Consider the following 18,914-nt stretch of genomic DNA (forward strand, 5'->3'; position numbering starts at 1 on the left):
AGTAGTCTTGTTGTGCATTTGACCTAGCTGAAAATATGAAATATGTTCTTGAGACCCTAATGGCCAGTTCAGACTCTCACAGAGATTTGATAGCACAGGTGGTGCTAATATAGGACAGACCCCTAGGCAGTTGTAGTCCAGAGATGTACAGATTGTAAGCTGTCAGAGTCCATATGGCAATATGTCCCAATCTGCAAAAGGCATTGGAGTTGTGCCTGCAGGTGGAATGGTCAGTGTAGTATATGCAAAAGACGATCTTTAACCATTACCACCCTGGCTGAACAAAGAAAAAATAGGTTTCTAATCTGCTCAGCTTAATTTACTTTATTTTTTTTCCTTTGTGTAATTAGATATTAGCATTGTCTTTTGTTAAATTTTGATTTTCCATAATTTTCTCTATAAAGAATCATAATTTTTGTTGTCCTTCGAGAATGCAAGATTCAAATAAAATCTGTTGCGGAAATATACTGTGGCAAAATATGGCACTGACATGAAGGAAGAATTAAAGTTCACTAGATTGATATATTCTTCTCCCACCTTTATCTTTTTTTTCTATTTCAATTAAATCATAATTTTGAATTACCAATCATTCCATTTTCATTAGTTGAGAATAAAAAATCACATTTAATAAACATATCTGCTACAATTTGAATCTACAAATATAAGCTATTTGGTCCAGCAGTTTCATCCTAGTTTTACCTGACTATTAATTCTTTACTTTAGTTTTATTGTATTTTGAAACCATACCTTCAGTTAAAAATTGAAGTTATTTTGTAGAAAATGTTTCAGACCTTTACTTTGATTGTTGTTTCTGAGTAAAGTAACAGCAGTGATTCCAGAACTGCCAGATATTTTTGTGGTGCATTTCATTAGCACTTGCATGACAGCTGGATGATACAGTTCATGGAAGTGTAACATCCTACTGCAACAGAGTACTACCACTTCTCCCCAAAGGTAGCCTGTGCATCTCTAGCAATGATTTCTCTTCCCACCCTCAGGAGGTCACCTCTGGTTTCTCTAAGGCCCTGTCCCTGGCATCCTTTTCTTACTCCTCTAAATGCTACCCCTCAGTGATGTCCTCGACAGGCATAGCATCACCTTCCATGTGAATGCTAGTGACACCCAGCTTTACCTCTCCACTGCTTCTTTCAACCCACCTCCACTATGTCAGACTCTCTGGGCTGGATTTTACCAGCCCCTCGAAGTCATGGATTGTGGCGGGGAGACCTGTAAGTTACTTGCTGGAGCGGCCCACCACGACCCACGACACCAATAAGGCTCCGCCGCATGTTACCAGCGGCAGCAAAGCTTCAGTGCAGTTATATAAATAATCAACTTCATTTAAATCAAATGCAAATTGCTCTACCTGCTCCCGGCGGCTGTCCCCACACCTATTTTGCAGCTGCCGGCCGCAGCTTGCGCGCCTTCGGAACTCCATACGGAGTTCCGAGGCGAGAGACTGGTGGAGAGGGGGTGGGGACAGAAATTAGCAGGGCGGTTGGGGGGGTGGTGGTGGGGGAGTAGGAAAAACATTTCTTATTGGCTGCGGGGATGATGGGAAGGGATTTAGGGTCAAAGGGAATAAAATTTGGGGGAGAAAGGTCGTGAGTGAGAACTCAAACTCAAAACTCTTCCAGCCCAATATCCCCTTCTACATCCTTTGTTCCTGTCTGACTGTGGCCTCTTGTTCATCCCTCCCTTCTTTCACCCACCTTTGTTGATGGAACATTAGTTCCAACTGCCATACTCTAACAAATTCCCTAAACCTCTCCTCCTCACCACTTCTTTATCCATCTTTAAAACCTTTCAAACACCATTTGACAACATGCATTTATGTAGAAAAGCATCCCAAGGTGCTTCAGAGATGTAAGAGAAGAATTGGACAAATGTTGGTCAAAGGAGGGCTTTAAAGAAAGAGAGAAAGGGTTAGGGAATTCAAGAGTGTGCAGCCTAGGCAGAAGACTAAACTTTCTGTCACTCCTTCTATCTCTTCCTCCATTTCCCTATTTCCATTGTGAAGAACTTTGAGACACTTTTTATGTTGAAACCACCATATAAATGTAAGTAGTCCCTGTCACAGTGACGAAACAGCTCTTATAAAGTCACAAATTACATCCTATGTGATTGTGACAAAGGTAAACTATCCCTTCTTACCCTTCTCGACCTGTCTGCACCCATTGACAATACCATCCGCTTCCAGCACCTGTCCACAGTTGTCCAACTGGGTGGGACTACTCACCTTATTCCATTCTTACCTATCCAGTTGTAATCAGAGAATCACCTGCAATGACTTCTCTTCCCTTTTCTGCACTGTTACCACTGGTGTCCCCCAAGGATCTATCTTTGGTCACCTCCTATTTGTCATCTAAATGCTGGCATCGGCAACCTCATCTAAAAACACAATGTCAGTTTCCATCTGTACGCTGACGCCACCCAGCTCTGTCTCACCACCACTTCTTTCAACCCCTCCAGTGTCTTTAAATTGTCAGATTGCTTATCTGAATGAGCAGATATTTCCTCCAACTAAATATTGGGAATTCTGAAGCCATTTTTAAAAATTATTCATTCATGGAATGTGAACATCACTGGCAAGGCCAGCATTTATTCCCCATCCGTAATTACCCTTAAGAAAGGTGTAGTGAGCCACCTTGTTAAATACAATTTAATGGCTTGCTAGGCCATTTCAGAGAGCAGTTAAGAGTCAACCACAGTGCTGTGGGTCTGGAGTCACATATAAGCCAGAACAGATAAGGACGACAGATTTCCTTCTCCATAGGATATTTGTGAATCCAATAGGTTTTTAGGACAATATAGTAGTTTCATGGTCACCGTTACTGATACTAGCTTTCTATTTCAATTTATTTGATAAATAATTATCTTCGGTCCCTGCTACAAACTGTCCCCTACCCTGACTTCATCCCCTTCCCTGGCAACTGTCTGATGCTGAACCAGACTGTTTGCAACCTTGGTGTCATATTTAACCCCGAGATGAGCTCTTCCAAACCCATATCCATACTATCAGTAATACCGTCTATTTCCACCTCCATAACAACACCTGATTATGCCCCTGCCTCAGCTTAACTGCTGCCAAAAACTTCATCCATGCCTTCAGTACCTCTAGATTTGACTATTGCAATGCACGCCCGGCCAGCCTCCCACATTCTACCCTCCGTAAACTTGAGGTCATCCAAAACTTTGCTGCCTGTATCCTAATTCACACCAAGTTCACCCATCAACCATGTGTTCACTGATCTACTTTGGCTCCCATTTAAGCAAAGCCTTGATTTTAAAATTCTCATTCTTGTTTTCAGATCCCTCCACAGCCTCACTGCTCCCTATCTTTGCAATCTCCTCCAGCTCCACAACCTTCCAAGATATCTGCACTAATTCTGACCTCTGGAATATCCCCAATTTGAATTGCTCCACGATTGGAGGCTGTGCCTTCAGCTACCAAGGCCCTAAGCTCTGGAATTCCCTCCCTAAACCTCTGTCTTTCTTTCCTTCTCAAAAACTCTCCTTTAAAACCTACCTCTTTGGCCAATCTTTTGGTCAACTGACCTTATATCTCCTTATGTGTCTTGATGTCAGATTTTGATAATGTTCTTGTGAAGTGCCTTAAGATGTTTTACCATGTTATATGTGCTACATAAATACGTGTTGCTGTTCCTGATCTTGTTATTGCTGAGGTTGTTGCTTTTGCTCCTTATCAGCTAATCCGAGATAAATATTAGCCGCATGTAACTATGACTTAAGGGGCAGAGGCTTGTTTTCTCTCTTTGTCCAGTCATGCAGAGTAATTTTCCAATATGCTGTACTAGTTGGTAAGATTTCACATTGCCTGCACATACTCAGAAAATTAGTCCTTTATGCAAGCTTTCATTTTGAAGGTGCAGTTCAGATGCAAAATCATTGAAATATAAGTTTATTACTGTGTGCTATTAAGCTTTTGATTAAAAAACGATCCTGAATTTCATGGGAGCCTTCTCTCCCAGTTAGGTGTCAGTCTTGGCTCAGTGGTAGCACTCTCTTCTTTGAATCAGAAGGATGTGAGTTCAAACCACATTCCTGAGGCTTGAGCACATAATCTAAGCAGGCACTTCAGTGCAATACTGAGGGAGTGGTACACTCTCAGAGATGCCATCTTTCAAGTGAGACATTAAGTCGAGGCTGCGTCTGACCTCTTAGGTGGATGCAAAAGATTCCACAACACTGTTTGTAGGAGAGCAGGGGAGTTCTCCTGCTGTCCTGGCCAACATATATCCCTTAACCAATGATCTTTAGAACATTCTGAGGTCATAAAAGTTTCTATATAAATGCAAGTCTTTGTTTTGTTTTCCATTTTCTCCCACTGGCAAGAAACTGTCAGAACCCCAAAGGAAAGAGTTCAAAATGCCCATTTAAGTTGCTTCCCTGGGAGGTTCACTTATGTTATGGGTGGTAGACAAGGAGAATCCCTGTGAAATTTCAGGGTCATAATTAATACTTGCAATATGTTGGATAAGGTGATTTGTTTGATAAAATTCTGACAGTTATTTCTAAATCTAAAATTGAAATGAGTAGGATTGACAAAGTTTGGCAGTGGGGAGATGCCTCAGGTTCTGATGATTTCTTTGTTGTTTTGATAAATTCATTGAGAGCCTTTAACTAATGCCTCACATCATGAGACAGAAATATATGGAGAAAGGTATTTCTTGTTTGAATCAATATATGTTTAGGTGGAAGATTTTTTTGTTTGTGTATCAATTGTTATAAAATCATAAATTTGTTAATAGGGAACAAATTTCTGATTTTGCTACACCTGGTTCACAGGAAATGTTTTCCCTTGGTGTTCAGTTTACATATTAGAAACCTCTGGATGGCTTGCTAAAAAGCCAAACTCTCCACTCCAAAGCAGATGAATGATAGTTGTTTAGCATGTAACTTTACAGTAAAGAACTTTTAAAATTTAGTTAGAGTTGCCAGTCTAAGTCCCCAAATCTTTGTAGTTCATCAGTGAAACACTAAATGTGAACTACTTTGCAGCAGCATTGCTGCCTCAAAGGGAGACTATTCTTATCAGCTTATCATTGAGGAGCATTACAGATCATACTGTGCCAAACTCGGGTAAAAGATTAAATGCTCTTTCTTTGATAAGTTAAATGGAGCAAAACCATAGCCTATATCTCTGTTTTTAGGCTAAATGCATTCAGAAGACAAACTTCTCACTGAAACTCCTTCATAATGATGTCAAATTCATCCCTTTGGTTGTGGCTATGATTTTGGTATTTATGCAATGTTGGGTTGGAGTAATATCAGGGCCCATCTTTAACCTGTGATATATTTTTCGGCAAGCATTGATACAGCAGTAACACATATTTAGTATATTAACTGTTTTCTTCCCCAGCATGGATTGAAATCCAGAGGCATGTAGCAATGCAGAATTCTGGGTTCATGTGAGTGGCACTCAGAGCAATTCGCTTAAGATTAACTTAAGAAATAAGTATTATGTAAGATCAAAGGCGTATAATTTCCCTATAAAAATACAAAAAGACATTTTAAAATACCAGTTAAAATATAAACCTCCTGCAAACATTTCAAAGTCACTTCCATTTGTTTTGAAGTTTGAGTTGATACTTATGTCTACCTTGGCCAACTGAAAGATACCTTAACTTTACAAGAAGGATGTGGATAAAAGAGCAGACTAAGCAGTTTGCTTGAATGTAATGCAATTCAGGCCTATATGCCTTCCCAACCATTTAACTAGCTTAGAGTCAAGGACCAGAGTCTTGCTTAGTGTTTACACCATACCAAGGTGTTTATGTGTTGCCCTTTAACACATAAATATTTCAACCTCAATTAGTTCACCATCTGATTAACCTTACAAATTTAGCTAGAGTTGCCATGAATCACCCAACAATGCACATATACCACGCAGTTGCATTTTACTATTTTCAAGAGAAAACCCTATTGGATTTTAGTGGTGTTTAATTTGATGAACGCTCCTGAAACTCACTAGGCTCAAGCAGATGTTAGCTACTCTTAAACCTCTATTTAAACTATCATTTTTGTTGCTCAATTTGATCAGTACTGTGAGCATAACTGGGTTCCTTTCTCTCAAGATGTGTATCCCTCTTTAGAAATGGTATTTATACTGACATCATGCAGAAGTATGAATTTTGTCCCAATCTGAAGTTGCATTTTCTATCAAGATTCCATCAAGATTGATGTACAGTTGAACATTCAGTGGTTTTAATTGTTGATTTCGGGTCCCATGGTCTTTATTATAAGATGATAAAACTATACAGTTAGGAACATAGGACCAGGAGTAGGCCATTTAGCCCCTTGAGGCTGCTCTGCCATTCAGTGAGATCATGGCTGATCTGTGGATTAACTCCATATCGTTTGCCCCATATATTTTTGATTAACAAAAATCTATCAGTCGCAGATTTTAAAATTAACAATTGATCTAGCCACAACTGCCATTAGTGGAAGAAAGTTACAAACTTCTGCCACCTTTTGCATGTAAAAGTGTTTCCTAACTTCATTCCTGAAAGATCTGGCTCAAATTTTAAGTTATGTCCCTTAGTCCTCGACTCCCTCACCAGTGGAAATAGTTTCTCTATCTATCCCATCAATTCCCCTTAATATCTTGAAAACTTTGATCAAATCACCCCTTAACCTTCTGCATTCCAGTGAATGCAATCCTACTTTGTGTGATCTATCCTTCTAACTTGGGGCTGAATTTTTAGGCCCCAGCGGCGGCGAGCACAGAGGCAGCAGGCATGGAATTTCATGCAGGCCTTAACTGAACAGCAAGCCTGCCCTCTGCCATTAATTCACCAATTTAGGGAAAAATCATAGCCAAGTGATTGTTCCCTACACAGTGTGGACTTCTAACCCTCATTTGACCCTGGCAGCATGGTCCTGAAGCCTGCAGGGAAAATCCTGCCCTTGGTGTCCAGGTGTCATTCTGGTGAATCAAGGCTGCACCCTCGCCAAGACCAATATATCCTTCCTAAGAGGTGGGTCCCAGAACTTCTCACAGTTCTCCAGGTGTGGTTTAACCAGGGCTTTGTAAAGCTGTAGCGTAACTTCTACCCCCTTGTATTCCAGTCCTCGAGATATAAAGGCCAGGTTTCCATTAGCCTATTTAATTATTTTCTGCATCTGTCCATTGCATTTTAATGACCTATATACGTGGGCCCTTAAATGTCTTTGGATCTCCACTGTTTCTAGCTTTTCATTATTTAGAAAGTACGCTGATCTATCCGTTTTAAGTCCAAAGTGTACTATTTGTACGTCAACTCAAAATGTTTAAATTGCTTTTGAAATTGTGACACTTTATAAAATTAATAATATTTAAGCAATAGTCCAGATTAAAACATTGCGAATTGGGGTGCAGTCAGTTACCTCTTTGTAAATACCATTTGCTCAACACATCTCATGGTGAGCCATTAAGCACTGTCCAGGAATACGAAGCTTATATGCATCAATCTGAAATTGTCAGCTGTTACACTGAGAGGTAATGTTTGTATTGAAGCATATTATTATGCTGGTACAGTGTATTGGAACTTCAATGTGCTGTGTCACATCAGGGTAGGTCAGAGATTTTAATAAGTGGTTTCCTATACATTGAATTCTCAATTTCAATCTTGCCCCTGTGGGAAGGTCTAAGGACTGGCCAGGTTTTGTCTCGAGAAGAAATGAAAACTCAGAAAGCCAGTTTTCCTTGTGTCCTCTTGCATACTTGGCAGCTGATCATAGGCTGAAACCTAGGAACAACTCATTGACTTCACTACCAGGTACACAGCGTGATGAAACTTCATAAAAGAGACGAACAATAACAATAACAGTCCAATCAGGATTAATTGTAATACCTGTATTATGAGTAGAAAGTAGTGTTGTCATTCCAGAGGAAAGTATAAGTTTGGCTTTTACAGAAAGGTCTGCTGATTTTCATGTTTAAACTTGAAAGCAAAATTCTTGGGGCCTTCACTATTGTAGTGATTTGTCACTTGTGTAGCAGATGTTACAGTTGTGCCTGAGCTTCTGTGCAAGATATTTCAAATAGATTTCTGAAATATATTTTACAAATGAAAGTCCCAATGGCATTGAAGTACATGAAGAGGGATGTGGTTTATTACTCAGTTGAACAGAGATAAGATCTGACTGTTCACCATACGACCTGGATCAGTTGTGTCTTGTGACTCAGACAAGTGAAGTCAAATCATTCTTTCGGGCTGATTATAACAAGAAAATGAGCAATATAGGTAAATGTACTTAATATTAAATTGTAAGTAGAAGTTTATTTTTAGAGCCATGCTCATTTATTTTAGCTTGCCTGTGCTTTTCTAAGTGTCTGGCCTCCTTATCTTGTTTCTCCCGCATGAAGATAGGCCGACAGATTTGTGACTTCATTCCATCACTGATCCATAAGATGAGCCATAATAGATACACATCCACTATAAGGTTCAAGGCAACCTACAACTATCAGAGACAGACAAAATTTACCATAATTGTGGTAGACTGGATAGGTCGCTAATATTTAACAAGACCAAAACCTACAATGACATGTTACCAAGCCGTTGCTTGTTCAGCGTAAACATAATGCATTGTTTCTGGAAAAATTAGTAACTTCACATTTAGAATATGCCAGCCATTGTCTTTTATCTTTGCTGTATTTGGAATAATCCTAAATGGTGTACAGTATTATTAGCTTTGCATAAAGTTAACTTTCAGCAGTGAATATTTGCTTGTTTTTATTATCCTTGTAGTAAATATTACCTTAGACTATTCTAAGAAATGACTGAAGTTTGATATTAACAATGAGTGAAAGGCTGCAGAGAAGCTTGAACTCCATTGATTTAGATATAGAAAAGCAGCATTAAGTACTTGTCCCAATCCTGAGGGCTGAATTTTCTCCGATGTTGAGAAGTCCCACTGCCGGGACCGAAAGCGGGAGCCAACCCTGCAGTGGTGGACACCTGGACCTGAGGGTGGAGGGGAAAGCAAGGTGGCTTTTCACCAGTGGAGGCCAATTAAGAGGCTGCCGCCAGGGCCACCTTCCAATTTAGAGCGACAACTCGCCTCTGAGAGCTGCCCGCCCAGTGAGAGGGCTGACAGCTCAGCAGCCTCGGCAGCGCCACCATGAGAGGTGGCTACTACAGAGGCTGCAACATGAAGGAGAGGGCGCTTCAATGGCGAGGCACTCTCGAAGAGGGGATAGGTTCTGTTGAGCAAGCCAGGCCCTGGCGATCAATGAGGGGCTTATTCCAGCAGCAGCAACTTAACTATGGAGGCAGCCAGTGTTGCTGGGGGTCCCCTCCGTAGGACATGGAGTAGCCATAAAGGAGGTGCCCACCAGAAACCCGCTGGGAGGCTGCCAGCGTTTACCTGGCAGTCTCCCCAGTGTGGCAGCAGGCCCTCCTGATGCAGGCAAAATGTTAGCAGGGGTTGGAAATGGGCCTTAATTGGGTACTTAAGTGGTTCAATTGGCCACCCAGTGGGTGGCTGCACCACTGAGATTCCCACTGCTGGTAATATACCATGGTGGCAGGAAAACATCAAGCTTCCCTCTCGACACCTCCTCCCGCCTTATTACCAGCCCTTCCACTTCCCAGCCCATCGCCATAGGGCTGCTAAAATCCAGCCCCCAAGTGTTTATTTCCTGTTTCAGAAGGACCATGGCCTTTGTTACAATTACATAGCAAATTTTCATAATCAACCTTTTTTCCCATTTCTGAACAGTCCTAAATACTTTTATTTTATTAATATAAAAATAATTTCAACTGTTGAAAGTAGATCATATCTCAACATTTATAAACTTCTGAAAAACACTGACATTGTGCATGTTGAACTACACTATTGTAACTTGTGGACCACTTTTATTAAGCTCTTCGATATACCACAAGGTGCATTTATTACAGATCTCTGCCTAACTGAGAAACCATATAGATGCATAACCCATTTAAACTCTGATATAGCATAACCTTGGATACAATAATTTTTGATAGCACTATCCCCTTTTTCTAACATTTCCTCCCTATAGTATCACTTATGTATGGCTCTTGTGGTGTTTTAGCCTTGTAAAGGGACTCTGCTATATCTGTAGTCTTGGCTGTACCTGAATACCATATTCTGTTTTCTGCTCTTCAGCTTATCCCATGAGGAGCACGGATGCAATCATCCTTTATATGGTCATGGTGTGTGTAAATGGCCTGGTTGTGAGGCAGTGTGTGAAGACTTTGGACAGTTTCTAAAGTAAGTCCAGTTTTGTTTTGTTTCATCCATTGATTGATTGATGTTTGCTTAACTTGGGAATTCAGAAGATTATTGCAGTTGACCCGAATAAAATGCCATCTATGATGTACAGAATTGCAGTAAACTTACTTGTAAAACTGCAGAATGGCAGCCGTGGGAACGATGGTCTGCATCAAACTGATAGTCCCATGTTTGTCCTAAGTAGATGATAAAGTAGGGAGGTGGGGTGTTGAGTGTGAAGGACTAAGGCATACTTATGCCATGCCAGGTACTTTATGTATAATAGACTGATATACACTTCAACCAGTTTTCAAGAAAATGAGCACATACTATTCTATAACAATCACTAATTAATGTCGTATCAGGAAAAAAAGCAGACTCTGTAAGCAGTATGCATATTTATTTCCTTATATGTTTTTAAGCTAGCTGCAATGCTGGCTCATAAACTCCTGGTTATTAATTGACTGCCAAACATAATTGGCCAACTGTTGTTCCAGCTAGTGTTAGTCAATACAGTGCCAGGAGGTACTCTTATACTGTATGATAATCAGCATTGTTTGAAAACCATTTCATCATAGGAATTCAGATGTGAGATTCAGCAGATCAATTAATAAAGCTCTATTAATATTCTTACGTTAAATCCATTTTTCTAATGCTATCAAAGTGAAAAAGTCATAATTCCCAAGTACTGAGACAATTCGGCTGTAGCTTTTAACCCTTTGTGACCTCCATTAGCATATAATGGGTGATTGGTAGTCACAGAAAATGTTTGTTGTCGTCAAATGATGAGACCACTCTGAAGCCAAGAAATTCTTTGTGTGATTTTATTTAATAATTGTTATTTGATATTCACAAAAAATAATTCTAGTTAAGTAATCAGACCACTGTCGCATTTTGGATACTGAAAAAGTCTCAGTACTCAAATGGCTAAGAGATTAGGTAATTTTTCAGACAGTGATACAATCGCATCTGTTTTTAATACAGAAGTATACAAACAGCTTTAGAGAATGGAATGTAACACTTAAAAACAAATTACTGACACTTGACTGTTGTATTTTTACATCAGCTTCCTTTAATAAAATTTCACATAAAATAGACCCAGCTAAGATTTAAGCTGTATGGAAAATGAAAGAAAGACTTGTTATGAGTGATTTTTTGAACTTGTTTTTATTAGCTCACTGTGGCGTAGTTCAGTTGTTTGTCTAGACTATTCAAACTCAGCAAAGCATTTAAAGAAAAACTTTAATTACAAAGAGACTTCTATTTAATGTGTTCCATGGGTATAAGGCTTTCAGAATTCTCCATGTGTGGATTCAAAACACTTCCGCATGAATTTGCAGAGTTGGTGTTTTTAATTTTAAGAAGGATATGTTAAACAGCTATGTTTGTGGAAAAGTCAGTCTGTGCAATTAATTGTGAACTTGCTCAACATGCCTTTCCTTTATGAATACTTTTTGAGGGGACAACTGGATAAATCATTGTTTCTATGTTTACACAACATGACTTTTTCCCTCCCGAAAATAAGTTATTTTAAGCCATGATCAGGAGGTGTTAAGCTTCATCAGGTGTGTGTGTACAAAACCAATTATACAACTTATTTTAGATTGGTTCAGCTGTCCAAATTTAACTGTCGATGGTTAGTGTTAAAACCTTTGGTAAAGTGGTCCAAAAGGGTCAGAGTGACCCATATGCCACAGTGCCCTCTAGTGATACCAGAATTAAAACAATGATAATTTACTTTTCAATAAAGTTGAATAGGTTTCCTCATGATTTAAAAAAAAATCCATTCACTTAAATTAAATATAGTTTTGAAAGTCAAGGGCAAAATTAATGTTGCATCTTTTAGGGTTTACTGGGAAAACTGAAAATTACGAAAACTTCCACACTAGTTCACATACATTCTTGGAGAGAGAAACAGAGGTAACATTTCAGGTCTGTGACCTTTCATTGGAACGAATGAAAGGTCACAGACCTGAAACATTAACTGTGTTTCTCTCTCCACAGCTGCTGCCGGACCTGCTGAGCATTTCCAGCACTTTTCTGTTTTTATTTCAGATTTCCAGCATGCGCAGTATTTTGCTTTTATTCGCACACATTCTTAACTGGTCATGACTTTTATTTAAAAAATCTTTTTCTCATTTTAAGTAAAATGAGATGAAATACATAAACTATGGGCTGAATTTTAGCGGCCCCTTGATGCAGTGAGCCGAAGCATGAGGGCAGGTAGAATTCTGCAGGGAGAGGCCCGCCTCGACCCGTGACGTCAAGAAGGGCGCGCCGCATATTACCAGTGGCGGCCCCCGCTGCCTGGCGGTGGGCCCTTCATCTGCATATTCAAATGAACATTAATGAGATAGAAATAAACTTACCTGCAGGCGGCGGCTGTCCCACGCCGATTTTACAACCACTGTGCATCCTTCACGCACCTTCAGAAGTCCGTACAGAGTTCCGAGGCGAGAACCTGGTGGGGAGGGGGGAGAAGTAAAATTTTCAGGGTTGGAGGGGGGGGATAGCAGAGAAATCACTTTTTATTGGGTGTGGGGATAGAACATAGAACAGTACAGCACAGTACAGGCCCTTCGGCCCACGATGTTGTGCCGACCCTTTAACCTACTCTAAGATCAAACTACCTACATACCCTTCATTCTACTATCATCCATGTACCTATCCAAGAGTCGCTTAAATGCCCCTAATGTATCTGCTTCTACTACCACCGCTGGCAGTGCATTCCACGCACCCACCACTCTCTGTGTAAAGAATCTACCTCTGACATCTCCCTAAACCTTCCTCCAATCACCTTAAAATTATGCCCCCTGGTGATAGCCCTTTCCGCCCTGGGAAAAAGTCTCTGGCTATCCACTCTATCTATGCCTCTCATCATCTTACACACCTCTATCAAGTCACCTCTCATCCTTCTTCGCTCCAATGAGAAAAGCCCTAGCTCCCTCAACCTTTCTTCATAAGACATGCCCTCCAGTCCAGGCAGCATCCTGGTAAATCTCCTCTGCACCCTCTCTAAAGCTTCCACATCCTTCCTATAATGAGGCGACCATAACTGAACACAGTATTCCAAGTGTGGTCTAACCAGGGCTTTATAGAGCCGCAGCATAACCTCGCAGCTCTTAAACTCAATCCCCCTGTTAATGAAAGCCAGCACCCCATACGCCTTCTTAACAGCCCTATCAACTTGGGTGGCAACTTTGAGGGATCTATGGACGTGGACCCCAAGATCCCTCTGTTCCTCCACACTGCCAAGAATCCTGTCTTTAAGCCTATATTCTGCATTCAAATTCGACCTTCCAAAATGAATCACTTCACACTTTTCCAGGTTGAACTCCATCTGCCACTTCTCAGCCCAGCTCTGCATCCTGTCAATGTCCCGTTGCAACCTACAACAGCCCTCCACACTATCCACAACTCCAGCAACCTTTGTGTCATCGGCAAACTTACTAACCCAGCCTTCCACTTCCTCATCCAAGTCATTTATAAAAATCACAAAGAGCAGAGGTCCCAGAACAGATCCCTGCGGAACACCACTGGTCACCGAGCTCCAGGCTGAATACTTTCCATCTACTACCACCCTCTGTCTTCTATGGGCCAGCCAATTCTGTATCAAGACAGCCAAATTTCCCTGTATCCCATGCCTCCTTACTTTCTGAATGAGCCTACCATGGGGAACCTTATCAAACGCCTTGCTAAAATCCATATACACCACATCCACTGCTCTTCCTTCATCAATGTGTTTTGTCACATCCTCAAAGAATTCAATAAGGCTTGTGAGGCATGACCTGCCCCTCACAAAGCCATGCTGACTATCTCTAATCAAACTATGCTTTTCCAAATAATCATAAATCCTGTCTCTCAGAATCCTCTCCAATAATTTGCCCACCACCGACATAAGACTGACTAGTCTATAATTCCCAGGGTTATTCCCTTTCTTGAACAAGGGAATAACATTTGCCACCCTCCAATCATCTGGTACTACCCCAGTAGACAGTGAGGACGCAAAGATCATCGCCAAACGCACGGCAATCTCTTCCCTCGCTTCCCGTAATAACCTTGGGTATATCCCGTCTGGCCCCGGGGACTTATCTATCCTCATGTCTTTCAAAATTTCCAGCACATCCTCCTTCTTAACATCAACCTGTTCGAGCATATCAGCCTGTTTCACGCTGTCCTCACAAACGTCCAGGTCCCTCTCACAAGGGAATACTGAAGCAAAGTATTCATTAAGGACCTCCCCTACCTCCTCCGACTCCAGGCACAAGTTCCCTCCACTATCCCTGATCGGCCCTACCCTCACTCTGGCCAACCTCTTGTTCCTCACATAAGTGTAGAACGCCTTGGGATTTTCCTTAATCCTACCCACCAAGACTTTTTCATGTCCCCTTCTAGCTCTCCTAAGTCCATTCTTCAGTTCCTTCCTGGCTATCTTGTAACCCTCTAGAGCCCTGTCTGATCCTTGCTTCCTCAACCTTAAGTAAGCTTTCTTCTTCCTCTTGACTAGCTGTTCCACATCTCTTGTCATCCAAGGTTCCTTCACCCTACCATCCCTTCCTTGCCTCATCGGGACAAACCTATCCAGCAGTCACAGCAAGTGCTCCCTAAACAACCTCCACATTTCTGTCGTGCATTTCCCTGAGAACATCTGTTCCCAATTTAAGCTCCCCAGTTCCTGCCTAATAGCATTGTAATTCCCCCTCCCCCAATTAAATATTTTCCCATTCCGTCTGCTCCTGTCCCTCTCCATGACTATAGTAAAGGTCAGGGAGTTGTGATCACTATTACCGAAATGTTCTCCCACCGAGAGATCTGCCACCTGGCCTGGTTCATTGCCAAGCACCAAATCCAATATAGCCTCCCCTCTAGTCGGCCTATCTACATATTGAGTCAGGAAACCTTCCTGGACACACCTGACAAAAACTGCTCCATCCAAACTATTTGCACTAAGGAGGTTCCAATCAATATTAGGGAAGTTGAAGTCACCCATGATAACAACCCTGTTACTTCTGCACCTTTCCAAAATCTGCCTCCCAATCTGTTCCTCCGTGTCTCTGTTGCTATTGGGGGGTCTATAGAAAACTCCCAATAAAGTGACTGCTCCTTTCCTGTTTCTGACTTGCACCCATACTGACTCAGTCGACAAACCCTCCTCGACGACCTCCCTTTCTGCAGCTGTGATATTATCCCTGATTAGCAATGCCACTCCCCCACCTCTTTTACCTCCCTCCCTATTCCTTTTGAAACATCTAAGCCCTGGAATATCCAACATCCATTCCTGCCCCTGTGATATCCACGTCTCTGTAATGGCTACAACATCGTAGCTCCAAGTACTGATCCATGCTCTAAGTTCATCACCCTTATTCCTGACACTTCATGCGTTAAAATAGACACACTTCAACCCATCATACTGGCTGCAACTTTGCCCTGTCAACTGTCTAACCTTCCTCGCAGACTCTCTGCGCTCTGTATCTGCCTGCTCAACAGCTACCCCATCCACTGATCCGTAGCTCCGGTTCCCATCCCCCTGCCAAACTAGTTTAAACCCTCCCGAAGAGCTCTAGCAAACCTCCCACCCAGGATATTGGTGCCCCTCCAGTTCAGATGGAACCCGTCCTTCTTGTACAGGTCCCACCTATCCCAGAAGGTATCCCAATGATCCACATATCTGAAGCCCTCCCTCCTACACCAGCTCTGTAGCCACGTGTTCAGCTGCACTCGCTCTCTGTTTCTAGCCTCACTAGCACGTGGCACCAGTATCAATCCTGAGATTACTACTCTGCTCGTCCTGCCTTTTAGCTTCCAACCTAACTCCCTATATTCGCTTTTCAGGTCCTCATCCCTTTTCCTAGCTATGTCATTAGTACCGATGTGTACCACGACTTCTGGCTGCTCCCCCTCCCCCTTAAGAATCCTGTAGACTCGATCCGAGACATCCCTGACCCTGTCACCTGGGAGGCAACATACCATCCGGGAGTCTCGTTCGCGACCACAGAATCTCCTGTCTGTTCCTCTAACCATTGAATCTCCTTTCGCTATCGCTCTCCTATTCTCCCCCCTTCCCTTCTGAGCCACAGAGCCAGTGAGATGGTGGGAAGGAGTTGAGGGGCAAATGTTAAGAGGTTGTGGGGGGAGGTGAAGGTTGGTAATAAACTTTCTTTTTATGCTAATGTCCAGTTAAAAAAAAACATTGGGCAGGGATGGGAAAGGGCCTTCATTATTTATTTATTAATAAATAATGCTTTACAATATTGCTTTAAAAATTAAAATTTCTCCAAAGGCCTTGCAGCCCTTTAAAAATGGCGCCTGCATGTTGGCGCCGGTCTCCGTTGCCGAGGACGTGGCAACTGCCCCCTCTACACCATCGGGGGCGGCTGCTCCATTGCGGCGCGCTAATAAAATTCAAGCCTATGTGTTAGTTTGGGCAAATTGATCATTTAATGTATTTTGTTGTATTTATTTCAAAAATCTCCTTCAATTCAAAATACAGTTGAACTTGGGAGAACAAGCTTTGAAAGAGACTCAGCTGGTGCTGCAGATAGTTGGGCAAAGCAGAAAGGTGCCAGCAACTGAGATACAAAGAGATCAGGAAGATGGAAGCGAAAATGGAGAGAAAAAGAAGAAAGGGAGCATGTAGACAGGCCCAGAACTCAACATGAAATCTGGCATTTGGCCATTACATAGGCAGTAGTGGGGTGTAAATAGAAATATAATTATTAGTTGTGCGATACACATTTTCATGGTCTTCAGAGGAAATTAGGAAAAATATACCAGACTATGCCAGGTGCTAACTCCACTTGCAGCTGAAATAGGTCCAATAGAAGTAGTTCTCCTGAGATTCAGAAAAATCACAAGACTTTTGGAAATTGGAACTAGGTGTTAGCTCTAGTGGAACTAATTTTAAAAATGACTAAATTATTTTAAAGGCTGAATATATGTGGATCAAAATTGATTTTAAAACTGAAAATGAACCTTAAATATCAACCAGTGTTGATAACTCTAAAGAAAATATGTGGAAGTGAAAATTCATTTTAATGCATTATAAAGCAATAGATCTGTTGATTTAACGATAATAGGTTATTTTAAATTCCTCAGATTTGTTCATTTTTATATTTTTGGTGTCTTTTAAAATCTTGTTTAAATTCTTTGAAAGCTTAAGTATAGCCATTCAGTGTAGCCTAAATATAGTGTAGTCTTTTGTCAGCACAATATAAATATTCTTACAAAAGAAGATTTTGTCTCAGAGCACCTAAATTATTAACCAATTCAGAAATATGAAAAAAAATTCAAGATGACTATGGAAATTATAGCCATGGGCCTCGAGTAGGGTTGGCAGCCTTCCATCTGTGAAAGTTGATGGACACGCAGCCAACAATTCATTTAGGTGGGGTATCTTGTCTTGGTGCACCTTTGCTGATGGCTGTGAAGGCCAATCCTTGAGAGGCAGATTCTACCACAAGTGCAACACATGAAGCTGCCAAGTGACTCTGTGAGTTGTTGTTTTTGACGTTGGCGCCTGTTGCCAAGCTGCTGTCGCAAATGGTCATTGTGGTAGTGCCCACCAGTGCACAGGATGTGTCGCCATTTCTCTCTTTCGCCAGCTAGTGATTCCCAAGTGCGATAGTCGACATTTAGGGCCTTCATGTCACACTTGCAAGCATCCTTGAAGCGAAGCTTTGGGTACCTCACTGGTCGTCTGGCCCCGGCTACCTCATCATACAGAAGGTCCTTCGGTACGTGACCGTTTTCCATCCTGCGGACGTGTCCGATCCACCAAAGCTGCCTCTGTTTGATTAGTGCCAACACACTTGGGAGCTCTGCCTTTGAGAGGACTGCCACATTTGTGATTTTGTCCTACCAGGATATACCCATAATGCACCGCAGACAGCGAAGATGGAAATTATTGAGCTTCACTTCCTGGTAGGTGTAAGTCACCATGTTTCATAGCCATACAGCAAGGTGCTGAGAACACAGTCCTCAAACCATCAGCTTGGTCCTAAGAGTCAGGTTGCTGTTATTCCGTGTGCGTTTCGCAAGTCGGCCAAAGGTGGTAGCTGCTTTCCCTATGTGTGTATCAAGGTCTGCATCAAGGGACAGATTGTCTGTCACTGTGGACCCAAGGTAGCAGAATTTACTAACCACTTCCAGTGGGGTGTTATTTAACGTAATCACTTGTCCCATGGCCACGGTTTACTTAACTGGAGAACAAGTTACAGGAGCGACTAGCACAGCATCATCAGCGTAGAGGAGTTAGTTCTCTGATCAGGATGTGATGTGCTTTTGTCTTTGCTTTCAGCCTTAATAGATTGTAGAGCTTGCCATCTGATCTAGTGTGCAAGAAGACTCCTTCCATACCTGCAGGGAAGGTCAGGAGCATGGAGCAGAAGATGCCAAACAGAGTGGAGGCTAGAACACAACCCTGTTTCACTCCATTCTTCACTCCCAAACTGTCAGAAGTGGAGCCATCACACTGTACAGTGCAGTGCCTGTTGTCATGGAAGGAGCAGATGAGACTGAGGAGTTTCAGTTGACAGCCAATTTAGCACAAAATCTTGTAGATCCCTGCTCTGCTGACAGTGTTGAATGCCATAGTGAGGTATGAAAGTAAGGTAAAGGTGTATACTCTGTTCCCTACATTTCTCTTGCAGCTGGGTTGTGGAGAAGGTCATATCGAC

The 18,914-nt window shown here is 41.8% G+C and overlaps 1 protein-coding gene across 21 annotated transcripts in view; it reads left to right on the forward strand.

The window, feature by feature from the left end:
- LOC137380025 (forkhead box protein P1-like) overlaps window positions 1-18,914 on the forward strand; it is a 621,483-nt gene that overhangs the window by 520,538 nt on the left and 82,031 nt on the right. For all 21 annotated transcript variants that reach the window (XM_068051516.1, XM_068051514.1, XM_068051512.1 and 18 more), the window contains one exon: window positions 10,135-10,239. In XM_068051516.1, coding sequence (XP_067907617.1) covers window positions 10,135-10,239 — 105 coding nt within the window. The remainder of the gene's footprint in view (window positions 1-10,134; window positions 10,240-18,914) is intronic.

Source organism: Heterodontus francisci, chromosome 19, assembly GCF_036365525.1.
Source record: "Heterodontus francisci isolate sHetFra1 chromosome 19, sHetFra1.hap1, whole genome shotgun sequence".
Classification (NCBI taxonomy): Eukaryota; Metazoa; Chordata; class Chondrichthyes; order Heterodontiformes; family Heterodontidae; genus Heterodontus; species Heterodontus francisci.